Source organism: Micropterus dolomieu, linkage group LG12 (genome assembly GCF_021292245.1).
Source record: "Micropterus dolomieu isolate WLL.071019.BEF.003 ecotype Adirondacks linkage group LG12, ASM2129224v1, whole genome shotgun sequence".
NCBI classification, from domain to species: domain Eukaryota; kingdom Metazoa; phylum Chordata; class Actinopteri; order Centrarchiformes; family Centrarchidae; genus Micropterus; species Micropterus dolomieu.
This window is the reverse complement of record NC_060161.1, coordinates 15,892,964-15,909,525: the sequence shown is the minus strand read 5'-3', so window position 1 is coordinate 15,909,525 and position 16,562 is coordinate 15,892,964. Positions and strand designations below refer to the sequence as shown.

The 16,562-nt window shown below is 41.1% G+C and overlaps 1 protein-coding gene and 1 long non-coding RNA gene across 3 annotated transcripts; one reads left to right on the top strand and one right to left on the bottom strand.

Moving 5' to 3' along the window:
• Window positions 1-3,150: 3,150 nt before the first annotated feature.
• Window positions 3,151-15,133, bottom strand: plaa (phospholipase A2-activating protein). Of its 2 annotated transcripts, XM_046064802.1 has the most exons (15): window positions 14,989-15,133; window positions 9,550-10,102; window positions 8,921-9,114; window positions 8,683-8,783; window positions 8,272-8,392; window positions 7,853-8,020; window positions 7,417-7,552; window positions 7,027-7,196; window positions 6,721-6,872; window positions 6,419-6,638; window positions 6,188-6,253; window positions 6,029-6,100; window positions 4,707-4,814; window positions 4,141-4,305; window positions 3,151-3,980 (listed from the first exon to the last, which is right to left on the bottom strand). In XM_046064802.1, the coding sequence occupies exons 2-15, from the start codon at window positions 9,696-9,698 to the stop codon at window positions 3,412-3,414; spliced, it is 2,391 nt and encodes a 796-aa protein (XP_045920758.1). In that variant the 5' UTR covers window positions 9,699-10,102; window positions 14,989-15,133; the 3' UTR covers window positions 3,151-3,411. The 2 variants fall into 2 exon arrangements, with proteins under 2 accessions (XP_045920758.1, XP_045920761.1); XM_046064805.1 differs by lacking the exons at window positions 9,550-10,102; window positions 14,989-15,133 and adding an exon at window positions 9,238-9,491.
• LOC123980425 lies at window positions 12,815-14,024 on the top strand. The gene is made up of 2 exons (XR_006827498.1): window positions 12,815-13,132; window positions 13,745-14,024. It is a non-coding gene; the product is annotated as an uncharacterized LOC123980425 (long non-coding RNA).
• Window positions 15,134-16,562: the final 1,429 nt, after the last annotated feature.

Here is a 16,562-nt window from a genome sequence, read left to right as displayed (position 1 = left end):
CAAACACGACAAGTTGAGTTGAGGCCAAAAAGTTCTATTTTGGTCTCATCTGACCACATCACCTTCTTCCAGGCCTCTTCTGAGTCGTCCAGGTGGTGAATGGCGAACTTCATGCGGGCCTGTACATGTTTCTTCTTGAGCAGGGGGACCTTGCGTGCGCTGCAGGATTTCAATCCATGACGGCGTAGTGTGTTACCAACCGTTTCTTTTGTAACTGTGGTCCCAGCTGCCTTCAGTTGATTCATCAGTTCCCCCCTTGTGGTTTTGGGATGATTCCTCACCGTTCGCATGATCAGGGACACCCCACGAGGCGAGATCTTGTGTGGAGGCCCAGACCGAGGGAGGTTGGCGGTGGTGTGGTGCTTCTTCAATTTCCTGATAACTGCACCGACAGTTGATCTTTTCTCTCCAAGTTGCTTTCCAATTCTCTTGTAGCCCATCCCAGCCTTGTGCAGATCAACAATCTTGTCCCTGATGTCCGTAGAAAGCTCTTTGGTCTTGCCCATGGTGGTGATGGATGGTTGTTTGGGTGTTGACAGGTGTCTTTTATACAGGTAACGAGGTGAGGCAGGTGTATTTGATGTAGATAATTGGTTGGGATTGGGGCTGTGTCTTAAAGAAAGACTAACTGGCTTGTAGGAGCCAGAATACTTGCTGTTTGGTAGGGGGTCATATACTTGTTTTTCCTCATCAGATGGTTATCAATTTTTATAAATTCATATGATGTGATTATCTGGAATTTTCTTTGGGATTCTGTCTTTCACTGTTAGAATGTACATATGATTAAAATTATAGATCGTTGCATTCTTTGTAAGTGGGCAAACCTGCAAAATCAGCAAGGGGTCAAATACTTTTTCCCCCCACTGTACATGTTGTATTGCATGTGTGTTCATTTTAACGGATTGTACAGTTTGACAGTCGACATAGTCCAGCAGGGTTCTAGTTACGGTCTGAGCTCTTCATCATGCATCTGTGGGGTCAGTAATTCATTTACCAACAACCATTATTTTTAATCACAAATGTACATTATATTAATAAGATAAACACAAACACGTTTTCCAAATGAACTATGCTGCGCACCGCATGAATGTCATTACGACATGATTAATAATTAATATGATACCATAAAGGGCGGATTTGCGGTCTCTCCTTGAGCAGTAGTCTTTGTTGGTTTATTTCAGGCTTTTAAAAGTTGAACTTTGTTGCAGTATCGTACACATCTGGGGCAAATAGTGGGCTGCTGCTGTGTGTGTGTGTGTGTGTGAGAGAGAGAGAGAGAGAGAGAAAGTGTTGACCACGTAATGAGCAATGAAGTCTCTGTCCAGGCTTCTATTATTTATTCATCAATCCCGCCGGTAACATCCGTTATACTACACACTGCTACACTGGCACGTTAAGTGTTAAGTAGAATAGGCTCAAATCAACCTGCACATCTGCATCTGTAAATAGCGTACATATATACTCCAATTTTAATTATTTTATAGTAATTTAATGTCTATTTTATTTGTCTACAGTTTGCTTCTGTTTTTGGTTTGTTTATGTTGATGCAACGAGTGAATTTCCCCATTGTGGGATCAATAAAGTCTATTCTATTCTTCAATATGCTATGTAGCTTTAAGGAATTAGCCTGCTAGTTTCCCGTTACAATGTTGACTAATGAATTAAATATAAATCAATGGCAAAAACCCTCCCCCTATGTCTACGTGATTAAACTTTATCATTTTTGAATGCGATTCCTGTCAAATCGCACGCTTTTATTTTGTAGCGTCTATTTCCTGTCCTGACCGGTGTTGTGCCGAATTCTGCCTGCCGAGAATTGCATGTCCCTCGTGGGTGATAACGGTCATTTATGCTGAGAAAAGAGGTGGATGCAAATCTCGGCAGGTAGTCTACAAAATTTGTTCTGCCGAATTATGCATCCACCTCTTTAGGTCCTTCTCAGACACGTTGCTGTGCTCATTGATCAAACAGCATTATCACCACATATATTTACTGAATGTCAAGAAATGGTACTTCTACTAAGTGTAGTAAAATATTAAAGACTCTAAACGTTCATAAAATATATACTTCGAATCATTTATCACCATTGATGAAGCCCACAAAGAATATTACAGCGTTTAAAAGCATTATTTGGAGGTGCATGCAATTCTCGGCAGGCAGGCAAAACTCGGCATAACACCTTCCTGACAGCGGAGGTCTGCAGTTGGACCCTCTTGGTTAGCTTGAATCAGCTAAAACACAAACACCACATCTAAAGTGGGAAAGAGCTGGACCACTGATTCTTTGGTAAGCAGTAAGGACCACTGTCGAGTCCGCCTGCCTTTAATTTGAGCAAATAATGACTTGTTTTCCTCCCGGTTTGCTAAACGCAGCCATGGTAACAGATGTTTTGCCATTTAGTCCAGCGTGTTCCGGAAGAAGTGACATCATCCCATACCGTCCATAGAAATAAGGTGCTAGTCAGCTGGTTACAAGAATCTCTAAGTCATTTTCTCTGCACAAAACTTATTCAGTAAAACGTAAAAAAAAATAAAAAATAAAAAAAATTGCCAAAACATTTGGATGAACACTGTACAGCATTTTCTGTCTTTTGAGGATGACTATTTCAACTGGGTGTACACTTGACAAAGAGTTTGTCACGGACAGTCACGTTTTTCGTTCAATGTCGGCGTCATGCGCCACCACGCACCCGATACGCTATTTCAATTTCCCAGTTCTGACCGGTCGGGAACGCGGCATTAGTATATTTGTTATGCCTGTAAGTTAAACAACAAAAAACAGGTTTATTGTTGGACAAGGTGAACTGGTTCTACAGTATCCTACGAACACGTGAATGTTATAGGCTTCAGGCTCGTTTTAATAGTTAATAAACCATTAGGCGACGACTGTTTCCAACCGTAGAAAAATATTGCATTGTACATAGAGCTCTCTCCGAGTAGTCTCCAACTTACATAGTAGCAGTCATTCATTCCTGTAAGTACCCATCTGACCTGTCAGGACATTTAGCAATCCCAAAAGAGTTGTTTTTCCCCAGTTACAATTTGCATTTCATTTGTCCTGTAATAATATACTATATTAAGGTATTCTTTCACCCAAGTTCAAGTATAACATGGCAGTAGGGAATAATATAAAACACATTAAACCTAGACATAGATTTAACATTACAGTGTATTGCTCATATTTCATACACATTTATAAGCAGTCATTACATGCATACACTCAACACCTTAGTCTAGGGGCTTTGGGAAGGTGTTGCACTAATAAAATCACAGGCTTAGCATATGCAGAGATTTTATTTTTCCTTCTTTATTGCAGAACATACATTTAAGTCTCCACCACAACTGATTAGAACAGAGTAATAGAACAGAGTAATAGTAAGAAACAAATGCTCTTTTTTTCTAATCATTCACATCATTGTAATGCTTTTAAAACCAGTTGGCAACACTCTGCCACCTTAGATGGATCAGACACTGATGAGTACTTGGAAATCTGAGCGTTGACCCCTAGGGAGCGAGCCAGGTCCTGGGCTGTCTGGTCTGAGGCCACAGTGGTTCCCAAGGCCACCAGCAGCCTAAACACAGCCTCCTTGTCTTGTACGGTCTCCAGAGCTCTACTGGCCACAGACAGGCACTGGGCCTTGCCCTCGAGATCGGGTTGGCTGTGCAGGCAGCCAGCGTAGTTAAGCACAAGAGTGGCCAGGGCAATGTGGATGTTCTTATTGCAGACGGTGACCAGGTCAGAAGCACGTGATAGCACCGTTTCACGCTGGGCCATAAGGAGGGCTCTACCGTGCCTGCCACTAAAGCAGTTACACAGAGTCCGCAGCGCCAGCATCTGGTTGGCAGGACGTCCCTCAGGCCTCATCAGGCTCAGCAGGTGGTTGCACAGCTGGACTCCCTCTGCCTCTCCACAGAGGGTCTCGTTAACCAGGGGGTGGCGCACTGCCAGCCTCATAATGTCCAGGATAGGGAACACAATGTCTAGAGTCCAGGGGTAAGGAAAGGGGAGTTTGGTTAGCAAACTTACATTGAGAATCTTAAAGCACGTGAAAATTACTTTTTTTGATAATTACTTCAAATCATTTCACAAAATTGAAATGAAAGGCAAAAAATATAAATAAATTTTGTAGGAATAATGTACCTTCAGGCCAGTGAGAGGCCTTCCAGAGCAGGTTTATCTGTTGGATGGTTGGGGGAGGATTGGAGGTGTCACAGACAGACAACAGCAGCCTCTCAAGATTTTCCAGAATTTCTTCTGAGAGCTTGTGCTCCTGAGGGGCGCTTCCATTCAGCTCCTTCACCTTGGCTGGTGAGGAAAGAACAATTCATTGACCCCACATAGAGAGGAAACTTGAAGGAGAGTAAGTGATTCTGCAGGATAGTTGATTTTTGAACTCAACCAAACAAATACACCTCTCCCTTTAGTGCTCCGTCAGAAGTGTAGGAAAACCGGATTTTTTTCAGAGCACACACAAAACAGAGAGCTAGCAAACATCTTTAAATGTAATTTATAAGACTTTAACACTCATCAGGACTGTAGTGATGTGGTCTGATCATCTTTTATTGACAGTGTCCAAGCTACCAACAAACTCCTCAGACATAAGATAAGACACCATCTTACAAAATGGTTTTTAACCAATAATCTTCACATAGTTGAAAATGGCAACCTGTGGAGGCACATCATCAAACCATGCTTGAAATGCTTACCAATGATCTGCGGGGCATTGGCTTGCTCAAAGGTCACACCGTCAGTTTTGGGGAAGTAGATGTTGGTTGCCGTCTGTCTGAGGGCTGCTGAGGAGTAGGCACCTCCGCCTGCAGGGTAGGGAGGGGCATGACCAAGTGAGTGTGAAACTCAACATTGAAGAATTAAAAACAGAACGCAACTGCCGCGTACCATTTTCGCATAGGAGAAATGTGTACATGGGTCTACCACTGAACAGCTGTCACAAATGAAACCCTGGTCCCTCGACACACAAGCCTCACGAATACATTATCTCAGCTGTGAAGAGTGTTTCTTTAGTTAGTCTCTTGTTTACACCAATGTTTCCCACAGGATTTTAAGAGACTATGGTAGGTGGGCCTTGGACACTCTCGGGGGCTCCTTGGGCATGCACACATTTTAAAGTTAAATGCATTAATTTGTTGCAGTACCTATGAAGAACTTTGTACGCTTGTAAACAATGTTGTGTAATAAACTATGTGTATGTATCATAAACCTATTGTAGAGCAATAAATGGTGATGAAACAGCAACAAAAGTCAACAAATTTAATGTTTTTCCAAAAACCCTAAATCAAAGAATAGAAAATAGAATAAGTAATTTCCCTAACATGTTATTGTTTTGGGTTTTTTACTTTTAATGGACACATGTAATATGTTTTATACTTTCAGTGAATTTAATCCAATTCATTTAATTTCCATACTGTTTTAGATACCTTATTTTGAAAACCGGGCCTTGTCACATTTGTATCCTCGGGCTAAATTCATTAAATCCAACCCAATTAGATAAATAATGTTGCACGTGGTTCTCTTATCGCGTAACATGAAGCCTTCATAGTCTCTCTTCCGGTAGGACTCTCAAACTGCAACACTTGTCTTTGTAAAGAGAGAAACTGACAGGATAAAGTCGCTAACCTGCCTGTCAGCTCGCTCTGGTCCGTTACAGTGGATTTACCATGAAGGCTTTAATACGTGCGCACAAATGTAGGCGCGGCTATCTTAATCGTCTTCTCACAAACGAGTGACAGGAACAGGCCGTTAACGTTACCGTAGTTACCCAAGGATAAAAGCGGTTATCTCGAGTTGAATGCCAAAGTGTGCGTGCTTACAGTAGCGCGGAGCAGTGGCGCGAAACACAACTTTAGAGGTCTGAAATGTAATTATGAGATGTGTAAAAAAATATTGTTGGTTCATTTTGAAACTATGGTGGAAAACTATGGCAAATTAGACTACGGCGGGCCGCCATGGTCTCGTTAATTAATGGGAAACACTGTTACACCAAGTTGCCCAAAATTCTGAGGTAACTCACCTGTGAAGGGATCTGCCACACCTACAGGAGCACTTGGGTTCGGACCCGACCCTGGGATGTAGCGACCAGAGCCTGAGAGGGGAGGGGGGGAACCCAGCTGTGAAAGGAAGATCTCTAGTGATATTCACATTCTTAAGTCTTTAAGTAAACATACTGTACCTGTGAAGGGATCGGCTCCAAAGGCTGACCTATCATCAGAAGCCCCGGGGATGTACCTAGCTCCTCCTGTCACATGAAGAGACAACACTTTAAGGAAAACCTACATTTAGTCTAATAAACCGTAAATACTGTAATGAAAACATAAAATAGTGTACAGTGTATAAACATAAGACATTGACTGTTTCTGCAAAGTAGAAAAACAAGCTAAAGTGTCCCATCTTTTGGCCTCACCAGTGAATGGGTCACCACCAGCTGGTTGGGCTGCTCCCACCACATGTCCTTTGGTGTTTTCGATTATAAAATTGGCAACCTGGTCGAGGAACATGGGGCTGAGGTCATTCTTCTGCAAAAAGTTGTGCGCTGTCAGCCAGGGGTCCTCTGACACGTTGTAAGGCAGCTTCATGGACGGCCCTCCCTCATTCACATCAATAGTGAAGACGTAGTCGTATTCCTGTGAGGAGATCACGAGTCATTAATGACTTTTCTCATGTGTACGTGCACAGTTGGCCTCGTCAGTACGCTTACGGTCTTACCTTTCCTTCATACATCACGCTCTTGGAGGTCTGTTGGTTTGAGCCTCCAACCACATCTCCGATTTTCATCCAGCGGCCATCACTGACGCTCCACTGATACGCCTCCACCTTCTGTCCATCTTTTATGAGCCGTGTCTGTCCGTCTCGATTCCCTGGAGGAAAAACGCAAACAAAATCATCGTGATGCCGAAATAGCGTTGGCACTTTTTCATTATCAGACAATTGTGCTATCTTGGATGTGCAGCGTATGAACCAGAAACACCAGATTAACATCTATTATACATATGATCAAAGACATTTTCTTACCAGGCTCATTAAGGTGTTCCCTTCCAGGGAGGTCCTCCATTTTGATATCTCCAAGATCGCCTGTCTTCGGGTCAATGGTGGTTTTGGAAAGTTCATCTTCAAAGGCCTGAAGATCTTCTGCACTGGCCATGCGGTCCTCAGCTTCCGTAAACACACGGATAATGCCATCACTGTGGGCAGAGGAGCAGCGACTGGGTAAGCCACAAACCTACTTACTGTGTCTTTCCATTTGAGAATCTCCATTATGGTGTGTGACCGAAAGAGTGATGTCAGAAATGAAAAGCAGTGGACAGAAGTAGAAAAAGGTGCTTAAATGTATATGGTGTGTCATTATCATGGAAATGATTCTGACCTGGCCGCACATTAGCATGCAAAATGCAGTTCTGTTACCTGGCTCCAACAGCTATATCACCATTAGGTAGAATACAGCAGCACCAGACAGACTGGGCAGGCAGACGGATTGTCTGAGAGCACTCTCCCTGCCTCCATATCCTTAAAGTCCTGTCTTCTCCTGTGCTTATGAAATCTAAGTGGAAAAGAAAGAGTCTGAGGTCAGGGTGAGCCAGCAACCATCTTACAGCAGGAAAACAAATGGATGCTGCTTCAATAAATTATATATATATATTTTATTTTATGTTACCATATTTTAACAAGGAACTACAAATTTTGTTTCGTTATGCAGCCTTGTGCTGTATAATGACTAATAAACAACCTTGTACTTTGTACCTTGTAAACAACTGAGCACCAGCTATTAGTTAAACACACATTACAAGTCTCCCATTCAGCTCTTTCATAGGCCTTTAAATAGGAATATAAATGAACAAACCTTGGCTATTGGGGAAGACAGCCAGGCTGTAGATGTAGTTGGTGTGGCTGTAATACACCTGAACACATTCACCTGTCACCAGCCACCTTCTGATACTTGTGTCATTGCTGCAAGAGAAGAACTCAGTATTGCTGATCACTGCTAGTCCCCTCACGCAGTCCTCATGGCCTAAAAATGAAAAACAAAAAAGTTGTGTTGTAATCATGAGTGTAATAATGTGTTAATGTTCATTTATCACCAAAGAGTGATGCCATTTGATATTTAAAATTGAAATAACTGTTGGTTTTAATCTTAAGTGTTGACTAAAACCAATCAAAAAGTATTGAGGGTGAACTGCTTACAATAATGCAAGCAGAGATCAATTGAATAAGTTCAAACATTATTTTTTCCACTTACATCAACCGACTGCAAACTCTCACCTGTAAACGTATTTTCACATCGGCCGGCTTTCCATAGCTTGATGGTCTTATCTGCTGAACCAGACAGCATAAGCCCTTGTTCAGGTAAGATGACCACTGCCCACACTGCTGCAGAGTGGCCCTGTAGCAAAATGAACATGCAGAGATTTTGCTCTATCACACCACCCAATCATCCCAAGATGACTGTGATTGGTTTAAAGAAATACAAACAAGCCAGCGTTTTTCCTGCCTATACGAGAATGATAATGAGCGCAGCCAAACCGTTCTCCAGCGCTGGGGCAGAACAACAACAAAGTGTGGTGATAGGCCTGGATACAGTTGCATAGATTAAATCAATGTCAAGGCATTTTGTAGAAGTGCAAATATCTACTACAGTCTGTGGCAGACCCCCCCCCCAAAGACACAGCATACCTCCAAGGTCATCATGCACTTCTCATTGAGCCAGACTTTGGCCGTGGTGTCCCAGGAGCCGCTCAAAAGCGTCCCAAACTTCCCAGAGGAAAGAGTGCAAACTGTGGAGATTATCAATAGAAGGTTGGAATCAGATAGACTGCAGCGATGTTTAACAGCAAATGAATAACAGCAGAGAAAATTAGATCTGTATTAGAATGCAAGTATCCTGGGAGTGTACTGGTAAAGCACTACTCACCTGTATTTTTGTGACCCTTGAGAGTGAATAGGGGCTGGGGTTGGTCCAGTGTGAAAACACAAATGTTATTATCATTTCCACCTGTGGCAATAAGTCCTCGAGGATATGTTTCACTGGGTGCAATGGTGCATACACAGGATACAAAATTTGAGTGTCCAGACATACAGTGCATCTCTGTGAAGCCGTTGTCAGGGCTGTCAAGAGGAGGGGGAAAAGAGCCAAGTGAGGGTTAACGTTACTTGTGTGGAAACAAGTGGTTGACAACTGTGTGGCTGATAACTGCAACAAGGGTCACTACATGTAATTGACAGACATACCACCACTCCAAAATCTGGTTAATTTGGCAACGAACATCCGCGTTGTGCCCACTGGCAGTTACAGTTGAATGAATGACAAAGCTAATTTGAGTACACGTTAGCTAGCAATGCAAGGTAACGTTAAAATAGCTACCGTTACCAACGTTAACACGAGTTTACTACTAGTAAATAACGTCCTTAACGTCGGAGAATTTGGCTTGCTACCGTTCTTTGTCAGGACACCTTTCCTGACGAAATAGTTACTTAAAAACTGAAACACATCGTAACCAACCACCACAATTACTTAGTCATTAGCATGCTAATGCTAGCTACCCTGAGTTTGGCACCCAGACTCTTCCGCTTCGGTCTCTGGACACAGACACGAAAGCTCCTTCTGGAAAAACAGCAGACGCGAGTCCCCTGACGTCCATTTCGTGGCCCGGGATGGAGCACCTGAGTTTGTATGAGTTAGATGATGCCATTTTGACCCGAAAACACAATGAAACTACCACAGTAGAGTGGCGTTGCTGTCAACAAACACTGGCCGCTAATGCTAGCGGAAGTTGAATGACGTCACTGACCCCAACGTTGAAATGAATATAATTTAATTTGAATTACTGTTGAATGTGTGTGGTGATAACTTTAAAGCGTTACCACTGATAAAATTTATTCACAAGTATATTTTAATAATCTCTGATAAAAACAACAACAACAATCTATGTAAAAAACACACATCAGTAGTGTTCAGGTGTTGTGAGTAAAAACAAAAGGCGCAGAGCAAAGCAGGAGCTGAAGAGCTGGAAGCTGGAGCTGTTCTCTCCTGAAGAGCTGGACACAGCAAATCACATCTTGAGGGTTCTGATTCAGCAATCAGCTCCTCTGGCACCTGTAAAGACAACAATGGGTAAAGCTACTGAACTCTGACATCGCCTCAGCATGAAAAACTCTCCGGCATGTAACAGGGGTGGCAATTTGAAATACACTGTTTACTAATATGGGCAACGGTTTGCTGCTGGACACTGGACAATAATAATTCATTCTGCTAGACACCTGTTGACTACTCAAGTCAGATCTTATTGAACGTTTATTATAAGACTCTTATTTCATTTTTCTACCTTTTTAGGCAAATTCTACCTTTTTAGGCAAATTCTAATCCACCAAACAAACTCAGAGGCGGCTCTCACACACCTAATTTCTCGCCTAAACTAAACTAACTTTATTAAACTCAGTAGCACCGCCCTAGTTAAAGCCCAGCTACCTGTCTGCAGGCATAACGCTCATTATATGCTGACAAAAAAGGTGGATGCAAATCTCTACAGGTAGCCTCCCAGCAAGCAATAGCCATCATTTCACCGTCTAGGTTTACTATAGACCTGATTTAGTCCGGTTACGAGTATCCCACTTCTAGCCACAATAATTTTACATGTGGTTACATGACGTTTTTGCCAAAATAACGTGCAAGGTGTATGATATTCCATCATGTAAGCAAGGTCTACAGTGATTACAAGGTTTTTTGTTTTATTTCAGACCGGCTATTTCTAGCCCAATTTTAGTCAAAACTGTCAAAAATGATTTAGTGTTTTTTGCCCTGGCACCACGTCAGATGGTTGATATCCTATTATTTTTAAAATGTCAGTAATATCTACAAGATATTAAGTGTCATTAAATTGACATGGTCTATCTGTAGCCACGATTTAGCTCTTATTTGTACAAGCTACGTGTAGTCTGTTTTTAGCCCACCCGGCGAAATCGAGGCAATCAGTGGTCTAAAATCAGCAGCTTGGCTGTAGCCCTGTTTCAGATCAAATTGGTTACATGTAGTTTTCACCCATACAGCTGTTGAGGTGCATGACATCATATCATCAAATGCAAGTAAACGTTTGAAATATTTAAACTATCTTTAAATATTTAAACTAACTTTATTTTTGCTGTACGTTCCCTGCATTAAATTTCATTCCAATTTAAAACAAAATGCAATTACTATTTTCAACCACTAGATGGCAGCTGTAGCCCTACTGACACATGACTACTGACAACGCGAGACTTGAAAGTTAGTAGACATCAGGGACAGCCCTGGTAGACACAAGGGGGTAAGCCAGAGATTGGACAGTGAAGCCGACCAAAGCCTGCATGGAGGGATCCATGTAGGCCCAAAAATGACGTCAAAACCCGAGTCAGATAAACACCAGAATACCAGCTACCAGAATTACGGTGTTTCTGCCGTTGTTCTACGTCATTAAACCACGGTAATGCTGTGCGATCATGCGCAGTAGATGCTGGTGCCAACAGGAAGTAGCCCTGTAGTAATATTTTATTAAAGTATATCCAGCTGCAGCCCGCAGACCTGGGGCGAGTTCAATCTCAAAACGTTTTGCATCGGTTTGCAACGTTTTCTGATTGAACAACATGTTTCCTTGCAACGTTGCGCAACGTTCTGCAACGGGCATCGAGGTATGTTTTCTCCCATTTGGTTGGGGTGTCTCAGGTGTTACCCAATCAGCTGCAACAAGTTTAAACACAACGGCGTTAAAAAGGCAGGAAAATGCAGTTCGCTTGGGTACACAACAGGGTGGTCAGGGGACCACCGTTTCCATTGAAAAAAACCGTTTTGCTACGTTTTGTCTGCGCTTAACTCGCCCCTGATGGAAGTTGACAGGAGTGTGAACTTCCAAATATGGTTTGTCGCAGAAGACACCGCGCACAAAACATGATGACGTGTAAGGGTTAATCTCGGCTCACGTACAGTATAGATCCTACTTTTAACCGTTTTATTCTTTAGAGGCCAACAACAGAACTTTAAGTACACTTCTGAGAAGTTGTGAGGCGAGAAATCAACTGTGTAGATGTCGAATATCAGCAGTCTGACGAAAACTGAACACATTTTCGATTCGCCGTCAACGTTTTTGGAGTTGACAAGTCCCGACCATGGTGCCTGGGGGTGTCAATATATAGCTACAGTAACGTTAGCGGAGGCTGCACAGCAACACAATGGAGGTTAGCCCTATCTGCTTGCGGCCGATGTGCGCCACTGTAGGGTTAACGTTAACCGGTTGACATGCATACAATCAATAACCTTGGGCACACACCCTGTGATGGTTAGGGTAAGAGTAATATACTTCGGGGGGCTGTCAGGAATAGTTAACCAGCTAGATCCGGTTAGCTCCCCCAGGTCCAGTCACACAGACCACTGCAGCCAACACAGCAGATGTGTACAGCAACCGCTGAACGAGTGTCAATGTTCGTAACGCTATTCTATCATTAAATTCTCAGTACTGTTGTAAAGTTTTAACATACATCAAGATACATCTGGCTCATGATATACAGAATATTCTTGGTTTGTGAAACTTAAAATCACTATGGAACAAATAAAATATACAACAACAACAGTAATGAATTGAAACATTGCTTTATTATTATCATCATTACACTTTTACAAATAAATATTTACAGTATTAATATACTATAATATTATATAATTATAGTATAAAGTTAATATTAACGCATAATGTACACTGATTGGTACATTGAAACTTATTTATCGGCTCTTTTTTTTTTACAGCTCTTTGTGGGCCGAACGGCCGAGATAAACGTCATCATGTTTTGTGCGCGGTGGCTTGTGGGACGAACCATATATGGAAGTTCAACTTCCGTCACGTTTGTGTGGTTTGTCTGCGGGCTGCAGCTGGACCCTTCTCATTTTATTGGTCCAAAACTGGCTTTACTGCTCTCCATTCAAATCAGCGGGGTGGCTTCGTCCAGTAATATATTGTCTATGGGTAGACATCAGAGTCGGCAGATCTCGCGATAAACAAATTGGCCATTTTTAAATGAGGGGTTACGATTTCGGCCTTTCAGCGAGCAATGGGCGAGAGTTTACTGCAAACGCTGGAAGCAAAAAGACATTTACCTTGGTCTTGTAAGTATCTGTGTCTTTGTTTGACGTGTCTTCATTATTTATCTATATTATTTGTTAACATGTGTAGGGTAACAGTGTGGAATAAGGCACGTTGTAGTTAGCTTAACATGCTGCATGCAAGTGTAACTTAACGTCATTCCATACGCACAGGTTTCCTCGTGCCCTTAAAAACTCTTACTTTATCTGAATTCAGAGGGGGTGAATATGAAACATGTGCAACCTTACCTATTATAATTTGTTATGAAAGTCACACACATATTTTACTCACTAGATCATTATGATATTAAAATATGAGTTGTTGACTTCTGACTTTGCTACTGACAGCTTTCGCAATTGTCTATTTGGTTGTTCTAATGCAACATGATGGCTAAAACATGGGTCAGTAACAAATAACGGCTTTTAAATTAAAAAGAAAAAAATGTTATAAATGAAGAGTTTTTTTGTTTTTTTTACCTTCCAGCCCCCTGCGACCCTGTACGCAGGATAAGAGGTTGTCGATGGATGGATGTTTTCATTTAAAATCATTTGTTGATAGTAGTCATGTCTTAACAAAACAGTGAATGTAGTCACTTGTAATTTTTACTTAAGTTCATATTCTTACATATTCAACAGTTATGGATCCCATTTACCCGAGAGACTGGTGCCAACCAGGAGACCCATCTGATGCTCTTGCTACATCAAGTAGCAGCTTAGATGAAGATCTAGTTTTGGATGCAGCCAGCCCATTTATTTTGCCATTATTTATGTTTTTATTACTGCATGTTGTTAAAATTGTTTGTATTTTCATATAAACTGTCTTGTATTTATAATAATATTTTATCAATAATTCCTTTACATTTTCATCAGTTGTCTACGTTGTAATCCTTTTTCTTAATAAAATCTTTATATTTAATTTGTTTGAACAGATTACCATTCATGAGAACCTGTTATGTTTGAGTAAAAACAAACCTTTAGCCACTATTCTGTTGTCTATTAGAGGTAGATATGTAGTCATTCAAAAGCTGTATATTTGGTCTATTCTTGGGTTATGATTAGACGTCTATTAAGTTTTCACTGACATCCCAAATTCAGCCCTGTTTTAGCCTAGACGTCTCTGCTCTGTTTGGACGTCTATTAGACGTCTTTTAACCGTGAAAGTGCTTGCTGGGCTACAACAGCTGTTCAGCCGAATTATGCATCCACCTCTTAAGCTCCTCATCAGAAACGTCGCTGATCAAACGCAGTTATCACCTCAGATTGTTTGTTAAATCACAAGGAATGCCACATATACTAAGTGTAATAACTTAATGATGACTCTAAACGTCCTTCAATATGTACTTCGAATCAGTCATCCCCACAAAGAATAGTATAACGTTATCGTTTTTAAACAGTACACTCGGAGGTGCACGGCTCTCCTCGACGGTCAGGCAGAACTCTGCTGCCGCTCCTCCAATTTTAAACCCTTCGTGTCCATCGGGATCAGGTGCAGCCACTTATAAGCAACCTTATCTGACTAGTTACAGTACGAAGCCAAATCCAAATCTAACATTGCCCGTTTGTAAAGTTTACTGTTAACATCAAGTCAGCTCACAGAGCTGAGCCAGAGACATATGAAAGCATTTTAACCCTAATGTCTAACACTAAGGTTAATCTAATACATTTTGGCTACTCTCTTCTTGCTGACTTGTCTTTGACTCCTTAAAAGCTGCGGTTAGAACACACTAACAATTAACTCCCCTTAACTTAGCATCGTTAGCAGCTTGGGGCTGCTCGTATCGGGCCAATTAGCGTAAACAGCTAAGCTAACAAGTTATATGCCGATAGCGATACCTGTTAAATATTGTTAACACATAATAAAATACAAGAATTTCACTCACCAACTGGAATACGGACTTCCTGGAGGTTCTCTCTCCAATAAACCTCAGAGTCTGCCATTATTCATCCGGTATCTGCGTGTAGAAATGTCCGGCTCCAACAGGCTGAGCCTCAGAGCTCCGTGTATTGTGGCTGAGTGAAAGCAAACACTGCTAGTCGTGACAACGGCCAGAGACACCTGTCAATCAAAGCGGCCACGCCCCTAATAATACAAACTTTAAGGCTTAATATAATTTAAACAGGTGAGTTATAACACACACCCCTGCTCGTGGTCCTAATGTGCCTCAGATTGGCTTAGCCGGACAATGACGTTCAAGAACAGGCTATTTTTGCTGTTCTGCTGTCTTTGGCTAATATTATTAATTCAATTTCACAATGTTTGGTGTTGATTAAATGTTAATTAAATGAGACCCTTAATAGTTATCCATTTAATATGAGTAGATTCGAATAGAAAACAGTACAGAATGAATTATAACCAAAACAAAAATATTTAGTTGATTTGAAAAAGGCAAACTCCCTTATGTGTAAATGTTTAGATTTTGTTGATTTAGTGATAAGTGTTTGCTTTTTGACCTTCTACTATGATTAAGTAGGCCTAGGCTTCGTAGTTAAATTGTTTCTTCTCTGTCTGTTTAAACTGTGTTTATTGTTGGTATAAGATGGGGGGTCTGCAGGGTATTTTATTTTGAAAATGGCTGCGGGTTCTCTCTGGAGAGGAGCAGAGAGACGCGTCTGGGCGAGTTCAATCTCAAAACATTTTGCTACGTTTTGTAGGCGCTGAACTCGCCCCTGGTGTGAGCACAAGCATTGGCTAGAGTGGCTGCGATCAGCTTGTGCAGCAGTGGACTTTCTATAAATGACTTTGTAGCAGGTGGGCACCATGATGAAGCTTGCTATACATGTTGTAAGTTCTTATTACTAGTCCAATGATAAAAAAAATAAGTTTTCTTATTAGTCAACCAGTTAAATTTTGCAAGATTCAAATGTCTTGTGGATGATAGCGTGCTCCATTTAAAAAAGCGGCACTTTGACAGGAAGTGCTTTTCAATTAAAATGTGCCTGATAACATTAATTTGAATTTACTCAATATTCTCTGTATTTGGGATTTGATGCATATAATGCTTACATTATATTTAACTACAATGGGTGGATTTTATTCCAAACATTTTTATTTGAAATTTAATTAAATATTTGCCTCAAAATCAAAAACACAATCATATTGAATATATTCTACCGAATACATTAATTCAAATCTACATGACCACAGAATCCTTTTTTACAGTGTATGATTTAACAGCTTTTTCGTTTGTACACTCACATATTGAAAGAACATATTGCTTAATGTTAGCAGCAAGCTCCAGAAAATTCTCCTTCTTTTTTTAAAGAATTTTGACTCACATAATACTCTGAAAATAAATTTTTGTCATTTTTAGTAAATCCAAACAATACATTTTCCCACTGCAATGCAAATTTAGGGTAAATATGGACAACCATAAACTGTGACACTTTGCTCCAAAGTTTCTTGGCATGTGGGCAAGACCAAAATAAATACAACAGTGTTTCGTTTAGTTCTCCA

Excerpts from the sequence above, each read along its gene's own strand:
- plaa (XM_046064802.1), bottom strand. The coding sequence starts at position 9,698 with ATGGCATCATCTAACTCATACAAACTCAGGTGCTCCATCCCGGGCCAC. Across the intron at positions 9,115-9,549 it reads GTCTGGGTGCCAAACTCAGG|CCCTGACAACGGCTTCACAG; the intron begins GTAGCTAGCATT and ends TCCTCTTGACAG. Across the intron at positions 4,815-6,028 it reads TGTGGCAGATCCCTTCACAG|GCGGAGGTGCCTACTCCTCA; the intron begins GTGAGTTACCTC and ends CCTACCCTGCAG.